This window comes from Bactrocera oleae, chromosome 3 (assembly GCF_042242935.1).
Source record: "Bactrocera oleae isolate idBacOlea1 chromosome 3, idBacOlea1, whole genome shotgun sequence".
Taxonomy (NCBI): Eukaryota; Metazoa; Arthropoda; class Insecta; order Diptera; family Tephritidae; genus Bactrocera; species Bactrocera oleae.
This window is the reverse complement of record NC_091537.1, coordinates 88,606,733-88,629,655: the sequence shown is the minus strand read 5'-3', so window position 1 is coordinate 88,629,655 and position 22,923 is coordinate 88,606,733. Positions and strand designations below refer to the sequence as shown.

Genomic DNA, 22,923 nt, shown 5'->3' with positions numbered 1-22,923 from the left:
CTTTATTCTCTTAAGTTGAGTTAGTTCGTTTCTGACGAATAATTGTAAAGGTATTATGAATTATACCTAACAGTTATGTTTTACTCGATAAGAAATCGGTGATAATTGCTTATACGCTGCAATGGTTCCGTTATGGTACTTACTTAGAAATCAGAAAGTCGATACTCGTTCCTCGAAAAAGCAGGACCATTTCGGGATACAGCGACCTTTTATGAAGCTCATGTGTTACTTTGTTGTTTCATAGTGGAGAGAGCAACAGTATATTTTTTCTGAAAGAGCGTGAAATATTGTACTAAACCCTCAATGCTGTTGTGTTATTTGTCTTCACTTTCAAGCTGGGCTTTGAACTGCTAATATATTATTTATAAATAACGCATAAATTTATTCCATTATACCATTACACATTTAGAAACAATCAATATATACTTAACAGGTATTACCACACAATACAAAAATCATTAAAAATGTAATTTTTATCATCCAACTTATAAAACTTATTTATCCCAATCGATGCATTGAGCACTGAATATAATATTCAAAGTGTCCCTGGCATTGATGTAACGTGGATCCTGAAACAACACAAATATTATTAATTTAGTAAACAGCATACCTGTAAATTATGGTGGAGCGTAAAAGAAAATTTTTTTTTGGCTTCTCTGTAGATTTAAAAAAAAGAAAATTTTTGGGCATGAAATTAACACCGCAGTTTTAAAGTAAATTTTCAAGTTGAAATTTTGATTTCGTAGAAAGATTTTGATAAGTGTTCTAGAAGCTGTGGAGAGTCCTCTTTCCGGCCAATTAAAATTTATCAACTTAAAAAATTTTTTGTGGTCATTATTGGGGTTTTAAAAAAAATTCTTAAATGACCACATGCCTTCTTTAAGCGTTAAAATAAATTTTGAGTCAAAAACCATCAAATTCGGTATATTTTATATAAACGTGAAGAGTTTAAACCTAAAATTATTTTTTTTTGTCCAAAAAAAGGTGTTAAAAAAATTTTTTTTTGATAATCTAGATTTTACCTCCAGGCTTAGCAAAAAAAAAAAATTATCTTTTCGTCCACCCTACTGTACATAGGGTTATCAGTCTCTATATGGTTATTTTAGATTCAAAATATCTCAAGAAAACAAGTATCATTATGTTTGTTATACCCTGAAAACGCTTTCAAAAAACTACTAAGTATGTATGTAACACCCAGAAAGAAACGCTGGAGACCTTATAAAGGGTATATATAAATGACCAGCTGAGTCAATTTAGCCATGCCCATCTGCCTATATCCGCGAACTAGTTCCTCAGTTTTTGCGATCTGAGGTTTTGCACACGTTCTTTTCTCCACAAGAAGCTGCTCATTTGTCGTAACCGGCAATATCGAACCACTATAGCATATACATATGTAGCTGCCATACAAACTGAACGGTACAATCTCCGAACAATTTGAACCACTATAGCATATAGCTGCCTGACAAACTGACCGATCAAAATTGAGGTTAAGATTTTTTAGACAGTTTTGGGCCAAAGTTAACGTTTTTCTTGTTTTTGATTTTATCTCCTCTTAGTACTGACCTTCGTGATACCTCGACGTATATTTGACTTCTGTAAATTCATTACGAAATTCACTTTCACCGGCCGTTTCTCCAGCACCTCAATCAACTCGAATATGAACGCCTCCGTAATGAATACTTTAAAGAATAATTGCACGAATTTCAATTTCGGGCATTTCTTCAAAAGTGTCAGCACATCCTTTGGAGTTAACGCATCCGTTTTGTAAAGATTAATGCACGTAAGTTTGCGAAGATTTTCAAAACCATCAATACAGCCTGGCGTAAAATCGAAATCACCATCGCAAGCTAATTTTCTCAACTCACGAAATTGTGTAAGCATAAATGTGGTGTCTAACGGCACCTGCTGCAGGGTCTCCAGAAAAATCACCTGCATATGATGGGCGCGATGATTGCGCAAATCCACGAGAAAACGACGCACATAACCATATGCGAAAATCTGTGTTAATTTGGGTAGACGCGCAAGCGATTCATAACGTCGATGTTCCGGCAATGTTACACGCAATTTATCCAAATTTCGACAATAGCGTCCTAGCTCGAGAAAGACTGGCACTAGGCTTGTATTCGTATAAGGTTGCTGAATGTCGAGTATACAAAGATGTCTTGCACTTTTGAAGACATGCACTAAATTGATGGGATTCAAACTTTTACAATTCGACAAGTAGAGCGCGCGCAGATTGGTGAGTGCGCACAAACCGTGACCTGGAATGACGAAGTTTATTTTTTTATTAAGTTTCATAAAGTAATGCTTCAGTAGGGTGCACACCGGTAATATCGTTATTTTTCGACAAATCAAGTATCATTAAATTAAACAGCATCGTTATCATATCCACATCCTTATCGATGAGTCGACAATTTTGTAAATATAACTCCGTCAGATATTTCGCATTTGCAAATAACTCGAACAATTGAAATGCCACACGTACACCTTTGAAGACCACACGTCGCAAGAGCTGACAATTACCGGTCATGCCCTTAAGGAATCTCTTTGCTCTGATATTACCCACACATGGCGTGTAGGCGCGCAGCTCCTGTATTAGCGGTCCCACCAGTTTGGCATAGCTTTCAATATCTTTGACAGACACCTGCCAAAGGCTCTCCATTCTGAAGGTGGTATAATGTGCCGCATCGCGTTCTTCGAATATTTTACGAAAACGCTTACAGGCGCTAGCTAATTGTACGCGATCAATTGGTTCCAGTTTATTCCAAACACTCAAAATGGCATCATCGTCCAGACGCAGTAAATTCGAATGCTTCACTTTGATATACGCCATCGGGTCGATTGAGTTGCGAGGTGAGGAGCAGAAAAAATTCAGATTGAAAATTTCAAAAATATTGTACACAAACGTTGTAACGATTTGCGTAGCTTAAATTTATTATCAAAATGTTACTCCCGAAGAGTTTTTCAAACGTTTTCAGTAAAATTTATTTTAATTAAGCCGAATTAGCAAATATTTTTAGAATTCAAAGCACACACAATTAACGAATTTTCGAAAATATTTTTTTATTGTTTTCACAAATAATTTTGTGTTCATCAAGTTGATTTAAATGAAACTGTCTATGTCATGAAATTATGCGGCATATGCATGTATGTACATACGTGCACCGGGTTGATATGTAAATTATTATATAGTGATGTAAAGAAATTACATTCTTTAGTAATTTTATAAAAATAATAGTAAATACATATATATTTCTGTATGTATGCATTGTACTTATGTATAATATACATATATATATGTGACGGGGTTGGTTTTTGTCGATTCCGCAATGGAAGTTTCAACTTAGAACCCACATTTCATAAATTTAATTACATGTTTTTACGTTTTATTTTTCTCCGATTTGTCTGAGGCGTTACGAATGCAGCTGCACCTCATACAATGAAGCAAGTGCAATAATTTTCCTTTTTAGATATTCTTTCTTAAATTATTTATCTGCGAAATGTCTCTTACTGTTTTCACGTTTACATTACTTTTCTTTTATCTTCTTTATCGGCTCTTTTTTAGAAACATATGAAAGTTAATTTTACTGTATTTTAATACATTAATATTTGTTGTGTTTTATCACTCACTAAAACAAAACCTTTTAAATTGACGTTGGATACACGGACTACATTATTTAACGTTCAATCATTATTATATATTTAAGAGCTTTTAATACGTTCCGCAGTAGCTACTTGTCAAAATAGAAAATGCTTAGGTTGAGGTTAACCTTTTCAAAATTCCAATTTTCTATAAATAACATAAACTCAACACTTTAATTATTTAAATAACTTTCGGAGTTTCAAAAAGCAAACAATCAATTTTGTGTAGCTTTGTCAAATATAATTTCTGTAAAATTCAAATCTATTTCCTGGAACATGAAAATTGTTTAAGACTTCCGCAAAATCTTTTACAAAAAGAACGCAGCTGATTGAAAAATTAAGTAGTCAACTTTACCGGTTGAGAAGAAGAAGAGCGTGCGCAGATAAAATGCACAGATTGTGTCAAAAATTAGTGGTAACTAGAGGAATTCATTTTTGGAAATAATTTACTTAAATTAAATTTTGATTGAATTTGTAGCATTTAACTCGCATCTCTTCGGTAAGATGCCTAACCGATTACGGACGCAAAGATCTAAACGATGTGGTAATTGCTTCTGCCGTACGTACGCCCATAACCGGCTTTAATGGTAACTATACCGCTTTGCCAGTGGCTAAGTTAGGTGCTGTGGCTATAGATGCAGCGCTTAAACACGCAGGAGTACCTCCGGAATCGGTGCAGCAAGTCTATTTTGGCAATGTCTTAGCGGCAGGAGTTGGGCAGGCGCCAGCACGTCAAGCTACCCTCTTAGCCGGTTTATCAAAACGTGTTTGTTGCACAACAGTAAGCGCCTCCAGTGTAACGGGTATGAAAACTATTATGTTTGCCGCTCAAGCTGTTAAATTAAGATTAGCAGATGCCGCCATAGCTGGTGGAATGGAGAGTTTATCTAATGTACCTTATTATATGCCAAGGACCTATCTTCACCATGGAGATTTAACTATGCAAGATGGTTTAGTTTCAGATGGTTTACCGGAGCATATTAAGAATAAATTTCCTAAAACTCCAGGAGTTACAAGAGAAGATTTCATTAACTATGCAAAGGAATCATACATGCGTATGCGTAAAGCATCCAGAGCTGGATTATTTGATTTAGAATTGGTGCCATTACGTATAATGAAGAACTCTAGAATACCTGTCATGGTGACTGAAGATGAAGAGCGTCCCCTGCCAAGTATTATGGATGAGTTGACAAACTATAATGAACGCATTTCTCCAATTATGGGTGATGGTGCATCAGCCTTGGTGTTAACTACAAACGAACGGGCTTTGCAATGGAATATTAAGCCGTTAGCTCGAATAATTGCATATAATGAGTCAAAAACGGACGAATCCGACGTTTTAACGGCGCCCACTCTGGCTATTAAGCGGTTATTACATTATACCAATTATACGATAAATGATGTTTCGCTATGGGAGCTGGACGACTCAATTTTAGCGGTGCCACTGACCGTAACTAAAGAATTAGAGTTAAATCCCGAAAAAGTTAATGCGCATGGCGGAGCTGTGTCTTTTGGTAATCCTATAGCAATGTCGGGCGCTCGTTTAGTAACACACCTGGCACATGCATTAAATGCCGGTCAAATAGGCTGTGCAGCGATAACAAATGAAACAGGAAATGCATTCGCTCTATTAATTGAGAAAATGTGAGTAAAACAATGAAAGAATACATAAATATGAATTAATTTGTATTTTCTTTTGACATTTAGTTCGTATAATGACGAGGGGGTTACAAATAAGATTCCTCATTTAACATTGTATACTAGGGATAACTGTGCATTGTGTGATGAACTATTAAATGAGTTGGAAGTATATTTTGACGGACAATATACGATAGAGAAAGTAGACATCACACAAAGGGAGAACGTACGATTTTTACGACTATATCGTAATGATATTCCGGTGCTTTTCTTCAATGGACAGTTCCTTTGTATGCATAAATTAAATGTGAATCTTTTAGGCAGAAAAATGGAAGAGTTGCGAATGAAAAATACGAACGGAACAAATACTGCATAATTAAAGTATTTTTAAACTAAATTTTTTAATGTGTGTAAATCAAATTTCACGGATTTAATGAAACTTCAAAAAGAAAAATAAGTTAATAATAACAATTGATTGTAAAAGAAATAATACGGAAGAAATAAATCCACCGGAATTCAAATTAATATTGTAACTGCATTTTTGAAGATATAACATCTCTTTCTCTGTTTAGACTGCTCACAGTAAGTCATTTCTGAATTCAATCATTATTGTGAATGTTCTCAAAGACAAGAAGAACTCCTGCGATAATTTAAGTATATGAAAGGAATAAAAATTTGCAGGTGTTACTATTTTAATAAAGTTACAGTGTTTAATAAATTAAAATAATTACAGTAATTAGTGAAAATAAACAACGAATCAAAAATGGCTCAAATGGATATGGAATTGAAAAAGGTGCGTATTAAGGGACACACTTAGAGCATTTAGTATGCGCCGCTTATAAACGTGATTCACAAAATGAATTTATTTTTATTATAGGCATTTACCGAAATGCAAATTAATAAAATCGAAACAACCAAAAAGATGAATATGATTGATATGAAATGCAGTATGGTTAAAAATGGGAAACAAAAGTACGAACTGACCGAAAAGGGCACTAGCGATCTTAAGGATGACACAAAGTGAGTAGGAGAAACTCAACTATTTCCATAGAACGAGCCCCAGGAATATATTGTTTCATATCACTAAATGTAGAAGCACAATACTATCATCGCATTACATTAACCTTTAATAAATTGTGCATATATTCTTTGTCATTTACTAAATTGATTTACATTTTTTTTTAGAGTATACCTTTCCGTGGGACGTATGTTTGTTCTAACCGATGTAGAAAATATGCGTGGCGATCTGAAAGCTAAACAGGAAAAATGTGATAAGGCTATTGAACTACTCAATAAGAAAAAGGAATTCTTAGTGAAATCATTGAAAGATCAAGAGGATGGTTTACGTGAATTAGTCCAACAACGTAAAGAAGCGGATGCGTCGTCAAAGTAATAAAGCTTTTAAATTAAGTTGGTATAATTTATTGAACTTGTTAGAAACGTATGCTTCTTCATTTATCATAATAGATAAACGCTGATAATATCTCCCAGATTTATTAATGTGAACAAGCTTAAAAATAAATTACATTTATATACACTTAAATTATTATTTTTTATTGTAACATTTATACTAAACAAATTATTTATTTAAGTAGTTGTCAAGATTAAAATTCGCATAGGAAACAAACTCATTGCCCAAATTACGTTCGTGGGTTGGCTCAAAGCTACATTTCTTTAATTGTAAGCACTTGGTCAGCCATGGTTCTACCACGGCACCGGAACAAAAAACTACTTTTGTAACTGGTTTTTGTAAAGTGCTTATAATTTTTGACATCTTAGATATGCATTCTTCAGACAGGAATGGTGGATCGGCTATGACAAGATCGAACAATTCTCTATATTCTTGCAAATATCCAATTTCGTCGGCACTGTTGAAGTTATAAAATACGAAGTCGTCGCCATAAGCTGAGAAGCGTTTGTCGAACTCGAAGATTTTTACTAAAAATGTTTAGTATGTACATATATAACTCCCGAGAATATCTTAATTCTTACTTACCATTATTGTGGACTTGCTTGACAGTGCTATAGAGAGATGGGCAGGACAGCAGAGCTATGCGATAATTGTTTTCATTTACCGAATTCTCTTGTTCAGCTAACAGCGTGCTTACCAATTTACCTAGCGCTTGCTTGGTTGTTTCGCTATACCAAAATTGACTCAATTGCTGTAAAATTTAGAGTATAATTTTTAATACATACTTCTTGATGTTTTAATAACAAACCCAATCTTCTTCAAACATAATATTGTCATTCGATTTGTTCTCTATCCGCTCCAACTCCTCACGTTCCCTTTTCGCTTTTTCTTCTAAAAAGTCATTGAGTATCTTTAGTGTATCCGCAGGAAGAGTAATTTCATCGGTGTCCATTTTATATTTAACCAAGCAACAACTTTTTGTTTGCACTTTTACTTCATCCGTATTTTGTGTGCTCAATGCATGCAGTAACCTCAAATTTGTTTGTTTTGGTTTCGATTCTGATTGGAATTTGCTAATTGTGAATGGTTGTAATCGAAATAAGAAGAAGAATTAACAAAGTTTGATATACGTTTTTTAATTAAATTAAGGTATAATTTTCAACTCGTGAGTTTTTAATTTTGCAAAGTTTTTAAAAATTATGTGCTCTTTTAATTTTATTTTTTAATTTAGTTAAGCCATGAGGTAGTTTTTTTGCCGATTTTTATTGACTACCACTATACGAGTAGTTGTTTTTGGCGTTGTAACGGAACGTTTTCCCATTGCAGGTTTTTCCAGTGTTCATTCATAAAATTATATATTTTGTATAAGATATGTACAAATTTAGTGTACAAATTTTGTACAAATTATAATTATTATTAATGTTATTTTTCAGCATTGTTCTCACTCAATATTAGTTTTTCGCTCAAGTGAAGTTATTTGTAATAGAATAAGCGGAAGACAAAATGTAAGTTTAGTTATTAATTGTGTTACTACAGTGACAATTGAAATGTGAACTTAAAAATCCGTATTTGGTAAGTGATTTCCTATTGTTACTATTATTTGTATTTATAGCTGCTAAATTTAAAACGGTGAAGATATAGCGCGATCCGATTTTTTCCAAAATTGTCCAAAGTTTTATCAGACTTATGTAGTTTAAAAATCATTCCTCAATTGTTAGGGAATGATAGCATGACAGTCCAATTTTTGTCACTATTGTTCGATTTCTAGGGCAAATATGTGTTTGTGTCAAAATTTGACTAAATATTAAGCCGGATTATTTAATTAGTATACCACGTAGTCGATATTTGTTTTTGAGGCATTTGTCACCAAGTTCAGACTTCTCTTCAACATTCTCCAATACTCTTTAAGTATTTTGTGGCAACTATTCAATGCAAAATTTCCACATGTACATACGTACATGTATTGGAAATACGCCGAAGCAAGAAATTTTTATGCTAACAAAAGCACACTTTGGTTTTCTGATCGTACATCTAACTACTTTGCAAGGAAATCATGATAACTAATAATATCTTTGACACAGTTTAGTACTTTTGAATATGTTATTCAAGCACTTCTCAGTTTTTTATAGCTAATATTTTTCACTAAACACTGATCTTTATAGTTGTGGGAAATTTGGTCTCTTTCTTTGTTTTTAAATAAAACACATTTATTTTTAGTATTTTTTTTATAATTTTATTAATTTTTTTTCGCTTTTCACAATGTTTAATGTTTTTTTTAATACAAGCAGGTTATATTGGTTTGGGGTTTTAAATGTAATATTTTTTTGTTAATTTGATCTTATTGTATTTTTATTTATTTAGAAAAGAACACATACAAAATGTATATTTTGTTTTGTTTGCAAGGTATTAATTAAAAAAAAAAAATAGAAACTTAAATTTATGCATAATAATTTTGTTAATTTTTGTAAACAAGAAATTAAAGTGATTCAAAAATGTAAATATTTGCAAAGTGTTGACTACCAAGCAATGAGTTATATTTTCTTCATGAAGCGCTATTTAATTTCAATATTTATTAGTCCATACAATATATAATTACGTAAAGTTTCTTAAATGGTGCAAAGCACGAAAATAAACGAAACAAAAAATGTTATTACATCTATGTATGTATATTATTTGAAAAATTTCACATAGAAAGAAACCCTAATTTATATTAAATAAATTATATGCGTTTAATATTTATTTTTAATTTTTTACTTTAATGCGAAACTTTCTATTGTGAATCAATAAGGTGTTTTCAGATTTTCAAGTTTGCTTTTCTTTTTTCTTAAAGTGTACATTAAACAAATATATATTAATTATTAGTAAAAAAATGCAAATTATGTTATGGAAAAGAGCTAGAAAATGATAATTCAAAAGTTTCTAATCACACCTTTCTGTACCGTTCATACATACAACGCATTACTCGACAAACATTTGAGAATTTACGTTTTTTTTTTGTTTTTGTTTTTTACAAATACTATATGTGCTTATACTTCCTGCGGAATAATATATAAATATAATACATGGCATTACACACAGACAGAAATATGACAAATGAATTTTGCAGCAAACCCATATTCAATATGCAAGTCGTTGAAAATCATTTAAACCCCAATTACATATATGTATGTATTTAGTTTTATATTTTCCACTTCGATATCTATTTAGTTACAAAAAATCCCCTATATCGCCCCCATTTCGAACGGCTATAACATCGTTTAATGTATTTTCTCCTCCTTCAATAAATTTCGAATTTTCTTGTTTTTATATTCTTTTTTGTGGTTTTTTTCTTTTTTGGTTTTATTTCTTTTCATATTAGCTGTTGTTGCTTTTCTTGCGATTATATTTATTTTAAGTAGAGAGAGTATTTGTTGAATATCTGAAAAAGAGCGCTTGCGCTATTTGTGTGTGTTTGTGTGTTTGCTTACAAATCATTTCTATCATTCATTTTGCATCATTTTCTTTATTAGTAATAAGAAATATAGTTATAAATTGTGAATCAATCGAAATTCATTAATCAATCAATAAATCACTTAATTAATTGTAATAGTAATAATAATAATAATAAAAATATAATTTTAATTAATAATAATAATAATAATAATGAGAATATATATTTTAATGCGTTTAATGTTTATGCTTTCGCTTCATTTTGCTTCGAATAGTAAAGTGTGTTTCTATGTATGTTTTGCTGCAGCTCATTCATTTTACATATTATCAATAATAATTATAATTTATAAAGTGTGTTGTTATTTTTTCTGCAGGATTTGCTTTTTACGAGTGTTGAATTATGGATTTTTGCAGTTGTTTTTCTTCGGCATATCATCTTTAATTATTACATAGGTATGTAGTTTTTATTGTTTTTCTTTCTATACGCAAGAGTGTTGTGAAAACGCTTCATTTAAATAATTTGTATGTTTAATTTTTTTTTTCATTTATTACTGCTGCAGTTATACTCGTTTCTTTTTTTTATATATATTTTTAAATATCATTTAAGTTGTGCAACGGCTGATTTCGTCTCGAAATTGTAGTCGCATTTTCTATGCTAAGTTGTTAGTGTTTTTTTGCAATATTACATAAGTGTTCTTAAGCTGCGCCAGAGTTTTGAATGCTGCTCAGTTTTCTACCGTTTCACTGCCATGCGCTCAAAGCTCATCCTGTTGCATTATGTTTTTTTCTCTCCGCAAAACTCCTCCTCCATCCCTGCTACCATCAATCTTCAGTGTAATTGTTGTTATTGCGATTTTCTTTTGCTCTTAAACTGGTTGTTTTTTCTTGTATTCTATGTATGTGTGCCGTTTTTTGTTTTTTATAAATATTATTGTTGTTGTTCTTCTTTTTGTTGTTTGCGCTCTAACCAGATGAGGCAATAGCTGTGTTGGTGTCATCACAAATCGGTTGCTGTGTTGCCGCCTTATTCTGACGCACCAATTCAGCGCGACGCTCCTAGAGAGGCAAAGAAGAAGTTATAAAAATGTAACAATTAACTGATATTTTTCTGGTATATATTTGTTGTTTAAAGTAAATATTTTGTTAATTTAAAATTCAACGTTTGAAAGCATCGCATGGACTACGAAAAATTAAGGAAATATAATTAATTAAAATAAATAACTAGAAAATTGTATAAAAAATTAATATTGAAGGAAATAAGATTTAATAAACCAAAAAAAAAAAAATCATAAAAAAATATTAATATTATTACAATTAACGAAACAAAAAAAATTTTTTTATTGATAATAAAAAAATAATATAAAAAATATAAAAAATTATAAAATAATACAATAATAAAACTAAAATAATGCAATAAAAAAAATGATAAAATAAAGAAAATAGCAAAAAAAAAATAAGATTAAATACTATTGATTATAGATGTTTGGTTCTTAAATTTTTTTAAATAAATAAAAATGAAATTTATGCTTGTGTGATATTTGTACCATATACGTACATACATACATACATATATATTTGTAAAGCAAATTATTTAATTGTTGTCGTTATAAATAAAATTAATACCAATTTTAAATTTATTAACATACTTATAAAAATTTAAATTCGTTGTAAGAGATTTTTTAAAATTTTAGAATAATAGGATTTGTTGCAAATGTTGCACTAAAAACATAATTTTTGAAAATATTAATTAAAAATAATTTTAAAATTTCTAATCCCAAATACCAAAACAAAAAAAAATTGTTCTCATCAAATAAAGTATAAATCAAGCCATTACACATATATGTATGTATGTATGTATATTAACTTCTCTAAAACGAGTTTTAATTAAATTAATCCCACAACTTAAAAAATTAGCAACTTTCGAAATATCTACTATATGTAAATAAATGAAAATGAAAATTACGTAGTCGTGTACGATGAATATAAGTATGTATGTATGTATGTATATTCCAACCGTTAATCGAAAATAACTAATAATAAATATATGAAAGGGTCTTCTATATTTTTTATATACATATATAGCTATCTACAAACACATATTTATATATTTAAAATATTCACGGTAGTCGCTAATGAATTCGGAACTTTAGCTAATTTATACTAAATAATGTTTACTAAATATTTTAAAATTTTCGTTCACTTAAATTACTAAAAATAAATGAGAGCTTTTAAAATCGCTGCTGAATACATTATAAGCCATACGTTAAAAGCAAATTTTCAAACGAAGTATAAAAATTAAATGTCTTAAAAAAAACTATAAAAAAAAAATTAAAAAAAAACACATAAAACAGAAGTATAAAAAAATTATAAAAAAAATTAAAAAAAAAATTACAAAAAAAAAACATAAAACAGAAGTATAAAACAATTATATAAAAAATTTAACTATAAAAAAAAATAAATAAAAAATAAAAATTTTATTATAAAAAAAAATTCATAATTAAAAATGATAACTAATCAAAAATAATTTAAAATAATAATCATTAAAAAAAGAATTAAAACAAAAAAAAATTAAAAAACAATTAAAGAAAAAATAAGTAAAATATAATAAAATAAGTAAGATATAATAAAAAAATTTGTTTGTAAAAAACAACTCTATAAATGCCATATACAGTTAAAATTAATATATATATAATGTCAATATGCATATTTAATAAAAATTATTAAATAAATAAATGAAAAAATCGTACAGAAAACGCTTAATTGGAACTATTGTACAAATAAGTATAAAATTCATAAGCAAACAAACTAAGCATTTTTGAATAAATTGTAAGCGAATAAGTGTTGATGATACGAGTATACACGAGTTAAATAGCAGTTAATGAGAGAGTAGTGACACCTACAAGTTTTTGAACTTTTTCAATTTTCTTTTGTATCTCCTTTTCACGATTTTGTTCGGCGGTGTACAATTTATTTTCAATAATGCGGGTCTTCTCCTCGAGTTTTTGTGTTTCCAATTGGTCGATTTGATTTTTTTTGTTAGTGTTCTATAATGAATACATACAAATGCAGTCAGTAAAAAAGAAATGCATGGACACATGATATTAATGTTTGTTTGTAATTTATATTATTTTAGATAATTTTTTTTATAAAAAAACTTTTTTTTTAAATCATAAGAAAATAGTTAGCATTTGCGGGAAAAGTACGCAGGAGAGCGTGAGAATGAAAAAGAGGGAGAGAGCGATAAAGGGTGGATTTTCAAATTACAAATTAGAGCGTTTGGATTTTAGTAACACAAACAAAAAGTTTTTGTTAAAAAAACACATACTTAATTCAAACGAATATACATTAAACAAAAAAAATGTTGGTGAAATGCAGGGGCTGCTTGCTTCTTCAAAATTATTTGATTGTTTATATAGGGCGCGCATATAAGTTCGACGCAGCATGCCGCGTTGCATTCGGTGTAATGTGCAATTCAAGTCAAGTGTATGTTTAATTTTATACAAAAATAACTCAAAATTAATTATAAAAATTGAGCAAAATACAAAATGCTACAGTTGGTTAAATTGGTAATTGATTAAAAATCCGCTAAATATAGTTATATATATTATATATATTTATTTTTAAAAAATTCAAACAAAACTGTACATTTGCTTTTAAAACACATATCTACATATGTATGTATGTATGTACAATATTGCTTCGCCAGTTTTGTTTTTAACTATTATTGTATATGCTTTGGTGAGTGGGTTTCTTTTTGTTGGAGGTGATGAGTGATTGTGAGTGCGAAAAGTAATTGTGAGTTGAAAAAGTTTCAAACTAATAATAGCTGCAATTTTTCAATTATAAAAAGCGCTTACATGCTCCTTAAGACGCTCCAGCATCTTTTTAATATTCTCATCTCGCAAAGTCTGAGCTGTCTTCAATTTTTCCTCAATAGCCACTTTTTCAATAGATTTCTGCTGTTCCAATTGTTCGCGTGTCTTCTCAATTTCTTGTGAGTGAATCTGTAGAGGCAATGGCACATTTAATAAAATTAAAAAATATTTTTTTTTTTTACCACGCTCACCTTCAACTTCTCCTTCATGTCGCTAATAATGGCTTCGCGCTTCTCAACATGCTGTTCGATTTTAGTTTCCAACTTCTCCTTGGTCTGATTGATGAACTCATTGGTGATTTCATCCTTTTTACGTGTGGCTTCCTCGATTTTCGACAATTTGTAGGATAAATCGGCCATTTTCTTTTGCTCCAAAGACTGTTAAAGAAGTGTGTGTTAAGTAATTGTTAAGAAAATTTTCGAAATTTGTTAAATTAGTGTTACTGTTGGTTACTTACAATGCGTCGCTCTTCGGCAGCTTTTAGCTTTTGCTCGATCTCCTCGGCTGACACATTTTTGCCAGGTGTCACTGGACGCTTGGGCACTACCACATTGGGTGCTGGTTCGGCCAGGATCACTTCATAGCTAAGACCGCCACGCGATTTCTCCTGGCAGCGAATTTCAGTGGCTGCAATGAAGACAAAACAAAAAACATGATGAATTCTTTAGTTTGTAAAGTTTGGTCTTCAACATTTTTTTTAGTGATTCGAGCAATTTTTATTGCTAATTTATTACATATTCGTAATTTTAGGGTTTTGTACCATATTTTACAAAAGTTGTAAATCAGTCTTGTCGTTTTAATATAACCTAAAAAAGTAAAATATTTGCGTAAATTTAAATAAACTTATGTTCACTTATAGGCATGTTTTTGTGTTTGAAAAAATAACAACGCAGAAAAAAACAAACATATATTTATTAATGTATATCCCTATAAACATATGTAACCTGACTCCGCTACATATTCATATTGAGAGTAACTTTTTATGCGATATGATTTTTTTCGATATCCGTCGGAGCAATTATGAAAATAAATGTGTTGGAAATTATTTTTATGTTACAAATAAATATACGCACATATTTATGTATGTAAGTAAAGTAAGCCAGTTATTTTTTCAAATTCGTAGTTTTTGCTATAAACTTGCGTACCATTTGTATTTTTACTAGTATGTCTGTACATACATATGCATATGTATGCATTTCGTTTTTCCCAGCGTCATAAAAGTTTACTCATTTTAGTTCACCATAATGGCGGCGTGATGATAAAAATATTTCCTTTCCACGCACACATACATTCGCTTATACATATGTATGTATGCACGAGTAAAATGGATTGCAACACTTAAAATGCATGCAATATTAAAATGGCATAGCAGGTGTGAAACCGTTAAAATATCGTCCTTTTTTGCTTGCACTTTTCGTGCATTTGCTTTTAGTTGATATTGCATATAAAGTCATTATTATTCTGGGATAGGTACGCATGTGCGGCATATGATTTATAAGACATTTAATATTTCGGTAATATTTGGGAAATATTGTGGCTGCTGTACCACTTAAAAAGTTGGTAAAAAAAAAAAAACTTAGCGGAAGTCAAGTTTTTGCAGTACTTAGTTTGGTATTTATTTGAAATAAAATTCATAATAATTTTATTGCAAATGTGTAAATAACAGTTGAAAAATAGTTAATTACATAAGAACTACAAGATCAAAAAAAGTTTACACTGTTAGAAAAAGTTATTATTTTTGTTTTCTAACAATTTGAAACATTTTGCAATATCTAGACCTAGTAAGGTTCTCATTTTGTACCATTTTTCGATTAGCTTAGAATTCTAAAAGCCTTCAAAGTACTGTTAGCCTGCATAGAAAGAATTACGAAACTCTTTCTACTTACGACTGTTCGTTAACCTATCTACATAACCTCAACAGACCCATATTTATATCCGGGTAAGGCCTATTAAGAGGCGTTTATCCACTTGTGAATTTCAAAAAATCGTTTTGTTTTTGCTTATTTATCGAATAGACATATGAATATTTAAAATAGGGCTCTTAAAATTATTCTAAAACCCCGAGAACCGATTATTCAAATAGTAGTTGCTCTGCTGCGAGTATTAAAATAACTGAAAATTGTCTTAAATCCAAGCAGTCTTTGATTTTTTAATTTATTTATTTACTTTTTTTAATTTTATTTATTTTTGTTTTTATTTTTTAATTTTTTTGTTTTGAATAAACTTTTATTATTCGAATAGTCGACAACGAACGGTTAACCGAATAGTCGAAAATGAGCGGTTAATCGAATAGTCGACAACTTACGATTATCCGGATAGTGCAAACGGAATATTATAATTCGAACAATGCGCTATCCAGTTCATTTGGTAAGTCGATTAGTCAAGTAGCTCTAATTAAAAAGTATTCTCCGAAAATTTGAAGTTGACGCGTCAAAGAGTTTTGGAGATATAAGAGAGTATTTTTAAAAAAATTTAACTTAGTGTGATCGGCTTCGAAAACTTTAGATTAATTTTTCTCGAAACACTGTTTCAGAATCGTTGCGGCAATTTTCATCCTGGGCCCATCAATTTGTAATTTTTATACGACTTTCTTAGATATTTTTGTATAGTAATGATCGAAAGAAAACGATTTTTTTAATTTTTTTAAGTCACTCTGAAGTGTAAATTTTTTCATAAAAAACGACTATTTTTTGCAGAGCGGCCATTTTTTCAAAAATAACAATTTTGACTAGTGCTTTGAGCATTACCTGTAACCAACCGGGACTTACTACTATACTTTCTTAAACTTCTCTTCCGACTTTTTCGTTTTTTCGGGATTTTCTTCAAATTTGTCTTTTTTATTACTTCCGTGCCAAGAATAATCGAACACCTGGAGGTGCTTGTCCGTTGTGATATCCAGAACTCTTAGGTATATGTCAAAAAGAGTATAGCATATCGACAAAACACCCAGAGTTTGCCACAAATTTATTGAGGCCTTTAATATCAATTTCTGCTGATTCGCCGGGTTGGTAAAAAGTTTGACAGCTGTAATAATCTAAAGTAAAAAATTTTTTGGGGTTTTTTGGATTTTAGAACAAAAAAATCTTCCTTACCGCCAGACACTTTTTCAGAGGTCGCGTTTTGCCAACTTGCAAATCAATATAATTTTTTAACTCGGAAGAATTTCTCCGAAATAATAAAATCATAAATATTCTTACGAACCCATAAATAAAAAATATGTAAATAATTCTATATAGAAATGCAAGCTTTTGTGACATTCTCAGTCATCAAAAGAAGGTGGAAATTTTCCGCTTCAAAACTAGTGAAAATAGTGTATTTTTTTAAACGTTAAAAAATATAGCCATACAATGTATTATATATGTATATAGACACATACACACTTGTGAAATCCTGCACATTCTTATAAAACTAACCACCAAAGGTATTTCATTTCGTGGGTGAAAATACCAGTCATCATTGCACTAGCATTCAAATTATTTCACCATAACAGACGCGTCTATTCTTCACAAAGATATGTGGAAAGGTTATATATAATTATATCCAATAGGCCAATAGAGAAAATTTGAGGAGGTAAACTATACTTTACCAATTCTTATTTTGATCGCTAATATTGAAGATTTTTGGTCGTTTTATTTTAAAATTTCTATAATGATTAGAGCTCAACTAGGTAATAAAATTTATAAATTTAACACTTTATAAACCACTCTCTTTTCAATTATAGTTTTTGGGTATGACGCGTCTGGTCATTCCTCAATACCTATAGGAAGTGAATATTTACTTATCTGTCAAGTTTGCAATTTCATTCAGCTTCCAAAAATGGTCGACTTTCCTACAGGGCAGCATGACTTGTATGTATTGTATAAACGCCCATGTGTATTCTTTTGCGGCTTAAAACAAAAGCACACACAAAAGATGGCCTTTGTGGTGTTATGAGGTTAGTCGAGCGTGTAAAAATGCTTTACAACTCCGACAATTTCCAAAGGGGATGTAGAAAAAAGATTTTAAATAAGAGAAAGGCGTATGCAATTTTAACCTTGGCCATGTACGGTTGTGCATAAAGTGGCATCACGAGTGAATTTCAGAATTTAATACTAATATACTATGTACTATACTATCATGTGGGTTTTGCGCTGAGAAAAGTTTAAAAATCTTTGAGGTTATGTAGAGTGAAAAAATAAATTTTTTTAATAACCGAAATTTACCATTTAATTTAATTTTAACCAAGTCTAAATATACTATAACTCAAACCGAGTGATTTTGAGATTTTTAATTGAACCTAAAAACCTAACTTAATTATCCAATTGATCATCGGACCTATAGTGGACGATCTGAATGTTTGCAGATTGCCGGGGACAATAATCCATGCCGAATTTCGTGAAGATATGTTGTCTAGTAAAAAAGTTTTTCATACAAGAACTTGATTTTGATCGCTCGGTTTGTATGACAGCTTTATGCTATAGTGGTTTGATATCGGCGGTTCCGATAAACGAGTAGCTTTATAGCGGATATCTTAAAGATTAAGAGGTTAGTTCACGTACACATATGCAGAAAGACATGGTTAAATCGGCTCATCTCGTCACGTTGATCATTTATAAATATATCAAAATTTTATAGAGGCTCCGACGTTGTCTTCTGGGTGTTACAAACTTAATATACACTGTGCAGGGTATAAAAAATTATTTGAAAAATTGTACTTTTTACCTTACAAGGAAGCTATTTTATTTAATATATTAGCTGATGTCTACAACACCTCTAATGATTCCCACATTCATCTCAAATGACATCCTAACTATTGAAATTATTTCTGCGCGCCGAAAGGTAGGCAATTTTTGCTAGACTATTTTTGTACGAGAAGATTTATTAAGATATGAAGTGAAAATTGCCATTCACTATTGTATTGCATTAACGTTCTTTTTTATATTAATATTATTATATGTCAAAGATATAAGGACAGCATACAACTTCTACAATCTCCTGACAATCGAATTTTACGAGAAAATTGTTTATTAAATCAAATTAAAGTGAAAAAGTAGTTCTATGCTTTGCTTCAAAAAGTGTAAATGGTATACTACAATCTGAAGACATAGGTATTTCTACCCGCTGTGAGGTTTATCCACACCAAACCACATATCGTTATAACCACAAAAACTAATAAAGACATTTTCATACATTTTCTATTGGATTATGTCGCAAAAGACCTAAAGCCAACGGCCACACAGGTATTTTCGGTATTTTTTGGTTTGTGAGAATATTTATGTAGATGTGACCAGTGATTTGGCAGAAGTGCCAGGCATGACTTGCCTAAAAAGGTGCTGACTGAGTAAACAGAAAGGAAAGGAACTGAAAGAAATTCCTAAAGTCAGAGGAAAAAGGCGAGGTAAAAAAAAGTGAAGGGAGAAATATTAGTTCTGTGTTTGAATAGAAAGAGCGCGAAGAGAGGAGATGAACTTGAAACTAATATGGACAAAAATGTTTGTGTGTAGTGTATATGTATAGTTCCGAATATGTGGTGAATGAATGTGTTGAAATTTCCTTTGCGCTTTACTTTAAGCTTGTGGGCGTAAATGAAGTGGAAAATTATTTGTTGAGTAGGACAACAAGGAAAAGTGGAGAAGGGAGTCGAGTAATTTTTTTTAGTTTTTTTCTGCGCACAAATAATATTGATGGTTTTGATGGTTGAAACGGATTTTTTCCAGATTTTTGTGGGTGTTGGGTAGTTGATAACGGAGTTTATGACAAATTTATGTGTGTTTATGTCAACATACATACATGCATGTATATAACGGGACTTTATAAAATGTCTGCTTTCCACACCAATTTATTATATACAAGCATATGTATATATATATAGAAATTATGTATAGACCATTTTAGCCACAAAAATAATCAAACAGCAGCTCGCCGCCTGCCCACATATTGCTTGAGGATGCTTTTGAAAAGCAAATATCCAATTTCTATAGCTTATTTGTTGTGTGAATACTGCTTACAAAATAAATAAACACACATAGACTCACACTTCGGCCTTACATACGAGTATACCCATATACAGTTATTTGCTTTTGCTTTGTTGTTTGTTCGCACTCGTAACATAATTTGTCTGCATTATTTGCTGTCAATCAATTTTTCGTAGCCGCTTTTGAGTGTTTTGACACCGAGTGTATTGATAAATAAAATTGATGATGTTGTGCCAAAGTGTCGATAAATTACTTGCCTACCCACAGGCGCACAGGCGTGAATGCTAGAATTCGACGTATGTGGGTGGCTCAAAAGCAATCGCTTTGTCAGCATTTATCGCTATTTTGCCAATTATTTGTCCTCTAATGTGGGCATTTTCATATTGTTTTTTTGTTTTTTTTGCTTCGGCGTGGAAATAAAACTTGACTTGGGTGTTTTCTACCATTTCGGAAGAATGATTGGAATCATTAGTTGGGTACTTTCGAGTGTGATGAGCTTATTTCAAAGTTCATACGTTGTGACAAAAGCTTAGTTAGTGGTATAGGTGACATGTATAGTATATAAGAGTACAATGATGAGCTATTCTATTATCGGGTTTTTTAATAGGGATGATATAATTTCTTAGTGCCGGTTCGGCCATTTTTAATATGTCAAGATCTGTAATTTTTTTTTCATCGTATTCAGTAATGTTTACCATTTCTTAATGGAAAGATATACGTAAGAACAACGTTTACAAATTATTCAATTTTATTATCAAAATAAGCGTTCTCCAATTGCAACTTTTCGTGCGCTTTCACATTCTCCGATAGGGTTCACTTTCATCTAAGTGGTGCGGTGATTAAACAAAGCTGTCGACTCTGGTGCGAAGAAAATCCACAAATTATTCATGAACAACCATTCATTCACCTAAATTGTGTGTGAATGAATGGTTGGTGTGATTTTGGTCTGATGGAATCATCGGTCTGTACTTCTTTCGAAATGAAGTTGCCAGGTGCCCCCGTTACGGGGCTACATGCCACACAGCACATGCGTCAGCCGAATTGTTGCATGAAAAGTTTAGAGATTCGATAATTAAGAAATTGTGACATTGAATAGCATCCAAAAAGTTATAATTTAACACCACTAGACTTCTTCTTGTGGGGTTGTTTGAGGTCACTGGTCTTTAGCAATAAACCAGACTCTCTTCAAGCTTTAGAAGTCAATATTGAACGTGCTATTCATGACATACGACGTGATTTAGTGAAAAAAAGAACTCGAAAATTATTTTTATCGAATTCGTTCCTGCGAAAGAAGTCATGGAGGCCATTTGAATGATGTTATATTCAGAACTTAATTGTATCGTTTGTTCTTCACATTAAATAAAAACTTTCCTTAACAATTAGAGTGTTTTGCTTTTTCGTAATCATTAAAAGTTTTATTTTAAAAATCATGTAATCTTGTAATATTAAGTTTTCCGATTTTCTTCACCGATAATGATTTACTCAATTGATAATCATCATTTTGAGCAAAAAAAAAAAAATAATAATAGTAAAAGTCACAAGTAATCAATATTATTTATGGTGAAACATTATTTGTGATTTCTATTTTTTTTTGCTCAAAATAAAACCCATGTTTAGATCACAGGTCTCTGATAAAGTTTATTTGCTAAACTTTTGATAAAAAAAATTAAACAGCTTTTGATCTCCAACGGCGCTAAAAAAAGTCTCACTGTTTGCGGCCTTCTCCGTGGATGAAACTAGAAAATATTGGCCGCACAATGCCCTATAACCGGAAAAATTACAAAAAGAAAAAAAAAATCTGGCAACTCACAACTTTATCGTAAAGTTTGACATTTTTGATGCTATAAATACCTAAGACGTTTTAAAATAACACTTAAAATATTCATCTCGGCCAAAAAATAGAATTAATCTTTCGACGCAGATTAACTGCAACAGTGCATCGATGAACTTATCATTCATAAATCGTTGGTATGGTAAATTCAACCGAGATCGTAAATTACTCCAAGCCGAATTTCGTGAAGGTCGTTCAAAATCACTTGTTGTTTCGGAAACTATGGATGCTATGCGCAAACTGATATTGCAAGATCATCATGTGAGATTGAGACAACTGTAGGCATTAGTGGGACTAGCAGAAATTCCCACACAATTTGTTAACACTAAACAACAGGCTCGTGCCGATTGGCCGAGAGAAATGTCAAAAAAGTACGATAACGGTGCTTCGAAACACATCTATGACATCGCAATATGTGATGAATCATCGAATGACTTCTTTTTATACCCGTACAAAAAAAAAATAAATTAAGATGTCAATGTTTTGGGAGAGACCTTAACAGAGTGGCAAAAGTGTTTCGACAATTGGTTCGAACGTATGCAAAAGTGTAAAGATTTGAATGGAAATAAACGACAACCCTCGTAAAAACTAAAGTGAACTCTTTTTTAAAATTTATTTTTTTTTGAAAAATTGTCATTTGTTCGTGAAGTTCTGACAATTGTGAGTTTTAAAAGTTCTTATTATTTATCTACTATTGTGAAATTAGACTACATAACATAGATTTCGAATGTTTAAAAATATATTTATATCGCCTAAAAGTGTGCTTAATGATGGATGCCCTGAGAAAGACAAATGTACTATAACTAAATTAATTTCTACCAATATTTTTAAATACCAAATTATTCTAAAATTATTCAGAAAAAAAACTTCATTTGATTTAATGTTTCTCATTTTCAACATTTCTTGCTAAATATAGAAACTAAATTGTAAATAACTGCATTTTTCAAGTTTCCCCAACATTAACTCTTGTTTTCCGTACAGTAATGAAAATTGCGCCCAGCTTTAAGCAAATGACCGGTCATTTACATTCATTTCTGCTAATCCTTAATTTTTGTTTCATTTTCACATTGTGCTTGTTTTGCGTTACCGTAAATACATAAAACAAACATAATACCTACAGCAGTGTAAACTCAATATGGTCTG

General features: G+C 30.9%; 5 protein-coding genes and 1 long non-coding RNA gene across 10 annotated transcripts in view; 3 read left to right on the top strand and 3 right to left on the bottom strand.

Annotated features, from left to right (window-relative positions):
• Nucleotides 1-356: 356 nt before the first annotated feature.
• Nucleotides 357-3,124, bottom strand: LOC106615215 (uncharacterized). Its single transcript, XM_014231345.3, has 3 exons — nt 2,326-3,124; nt 1,564-2,261; nt 357-569 (listed from the first exon to the last, which is right to left on the bottom strand). Exons 1-3 carry the CDS (start codon nt 2,831-2,833, stop codon nt 495-497), a joined length of 1,281 nt encoding a protein of 426 aa, XP_014086820.1. The 5' UTR covers nt 2,834-3,124; the 3' UTR covers nt 357-494.
• Nucleotides 3,125-3,836: 712 nt separating this feature from the next.
• On the top strand, nt 3,837-5,805 carry LOC106616184 (acetyl-CoA acetyltransferase, mitochondrial). The gene is made up of 3 exons (XM_014232738.3): nt 3,837-4,057; nt 4,121-5,286; nt 5,350-5,805. Exons 1-3 carry the CDS (start codon nt 4,031-4,033, stop codon nt 5,654-5,656), a joined length of 1,500 nt encoding a protein of 499 aa, XP_014088213.1. The 5' UTR covers nt 3,837-4,030; the 3' UTR covers nt 5,657-5,805.
• A 100-nt stretch (nt 5,806-5,905) lies between these two features.
• Pfdn1 (prefoldin 1) lies at nt 5,906-6,823 on the top strand. The gene is made up of 3 exons (XM_014232762.3): nt 5,906-6,073; nt 6,158-6,300; nt 6,466-6,823. The coding sequence occupies exons 1-3, from the start codon at nt 6,044-6,046 to the stop codon at nt 6,671-6,673; spliced, it is 381 nt and encodes a 126-aa protein (XP_014088237.1). The 5' UTR covers nt 5,906-6,043; the 3' UTR covers nt 6,674-6,823.
• LOC106616194 (protein-lysine N-methyltransferase CG9154) lies at nt 6,818-7,747 on the bottom strand. The gene is made up of 3 exons (XM_014232749.3): nt 7,500-7,747; nt 7,277-7,442; nt 6,818-7,218 (listed from the first exon to the last, which is right to left on the bottom strand). Exons 1-3 carry the CDS (start codon nt 7,641-7,643, stop codon nt 6,860-6,862), a joined length of 669 nt encoding a protein of 222 aa, XP_014088224.1. The 5' UTR covers nt 7,644-7,747; the 3' UTR covers nt 6,818-6,859.
• A 58-nt stretch (nt 7,748-7,805) lies between these two features.
• Nucleotides 7,806-10,685, top strand: LOC118680387 (uncharacterized). Its single transcript, XR_011395537.1, has 2 exons — nt 7,806-8,017; nt 8,125-10,685. It is a non-coding gene; the product is annotated as an uncharacterized lncRNA (long non-coding RNA).
• The window catches only part of stai (stathmin), a 174,413-nt gene continuing 161,663 nt past the window's right edge, over nt 10,174-22,923 (bottom strand). For 4 of the 5 annotated variants that reach the window (XM_070107157.1, XM_036359857.2, XM_036359848.2 and 1 more), the window contains 5 exons: nt 14,453-14,622; nt 14,187-14,372; nt 13,978-14,124; nt 13,021-13,164; nt 10,174-11,176 (listed from right to left, as the gene is read on the bottom strand). In XM_070107157.1, coding sequence (XP_069963258.1) covers nt 11,084-11,176; nt 13,021-13,164; nt 13,978-14,124; nt 14,187-14,372; nt 14,453-14,622 — 740 coding nt within the window. In that variant the 3' untranslated portion in view covers nt 10,174-11,083. The remainder of the gene's footprint in view (nt 11,177-13,020; nt 13,165-13,977; nt 14,125-14,186; nt 14,373-14,452; nt 14,623-22,923) is intronic. The other variant, XM_036359861.2, reaches the window with a different exon arrangement.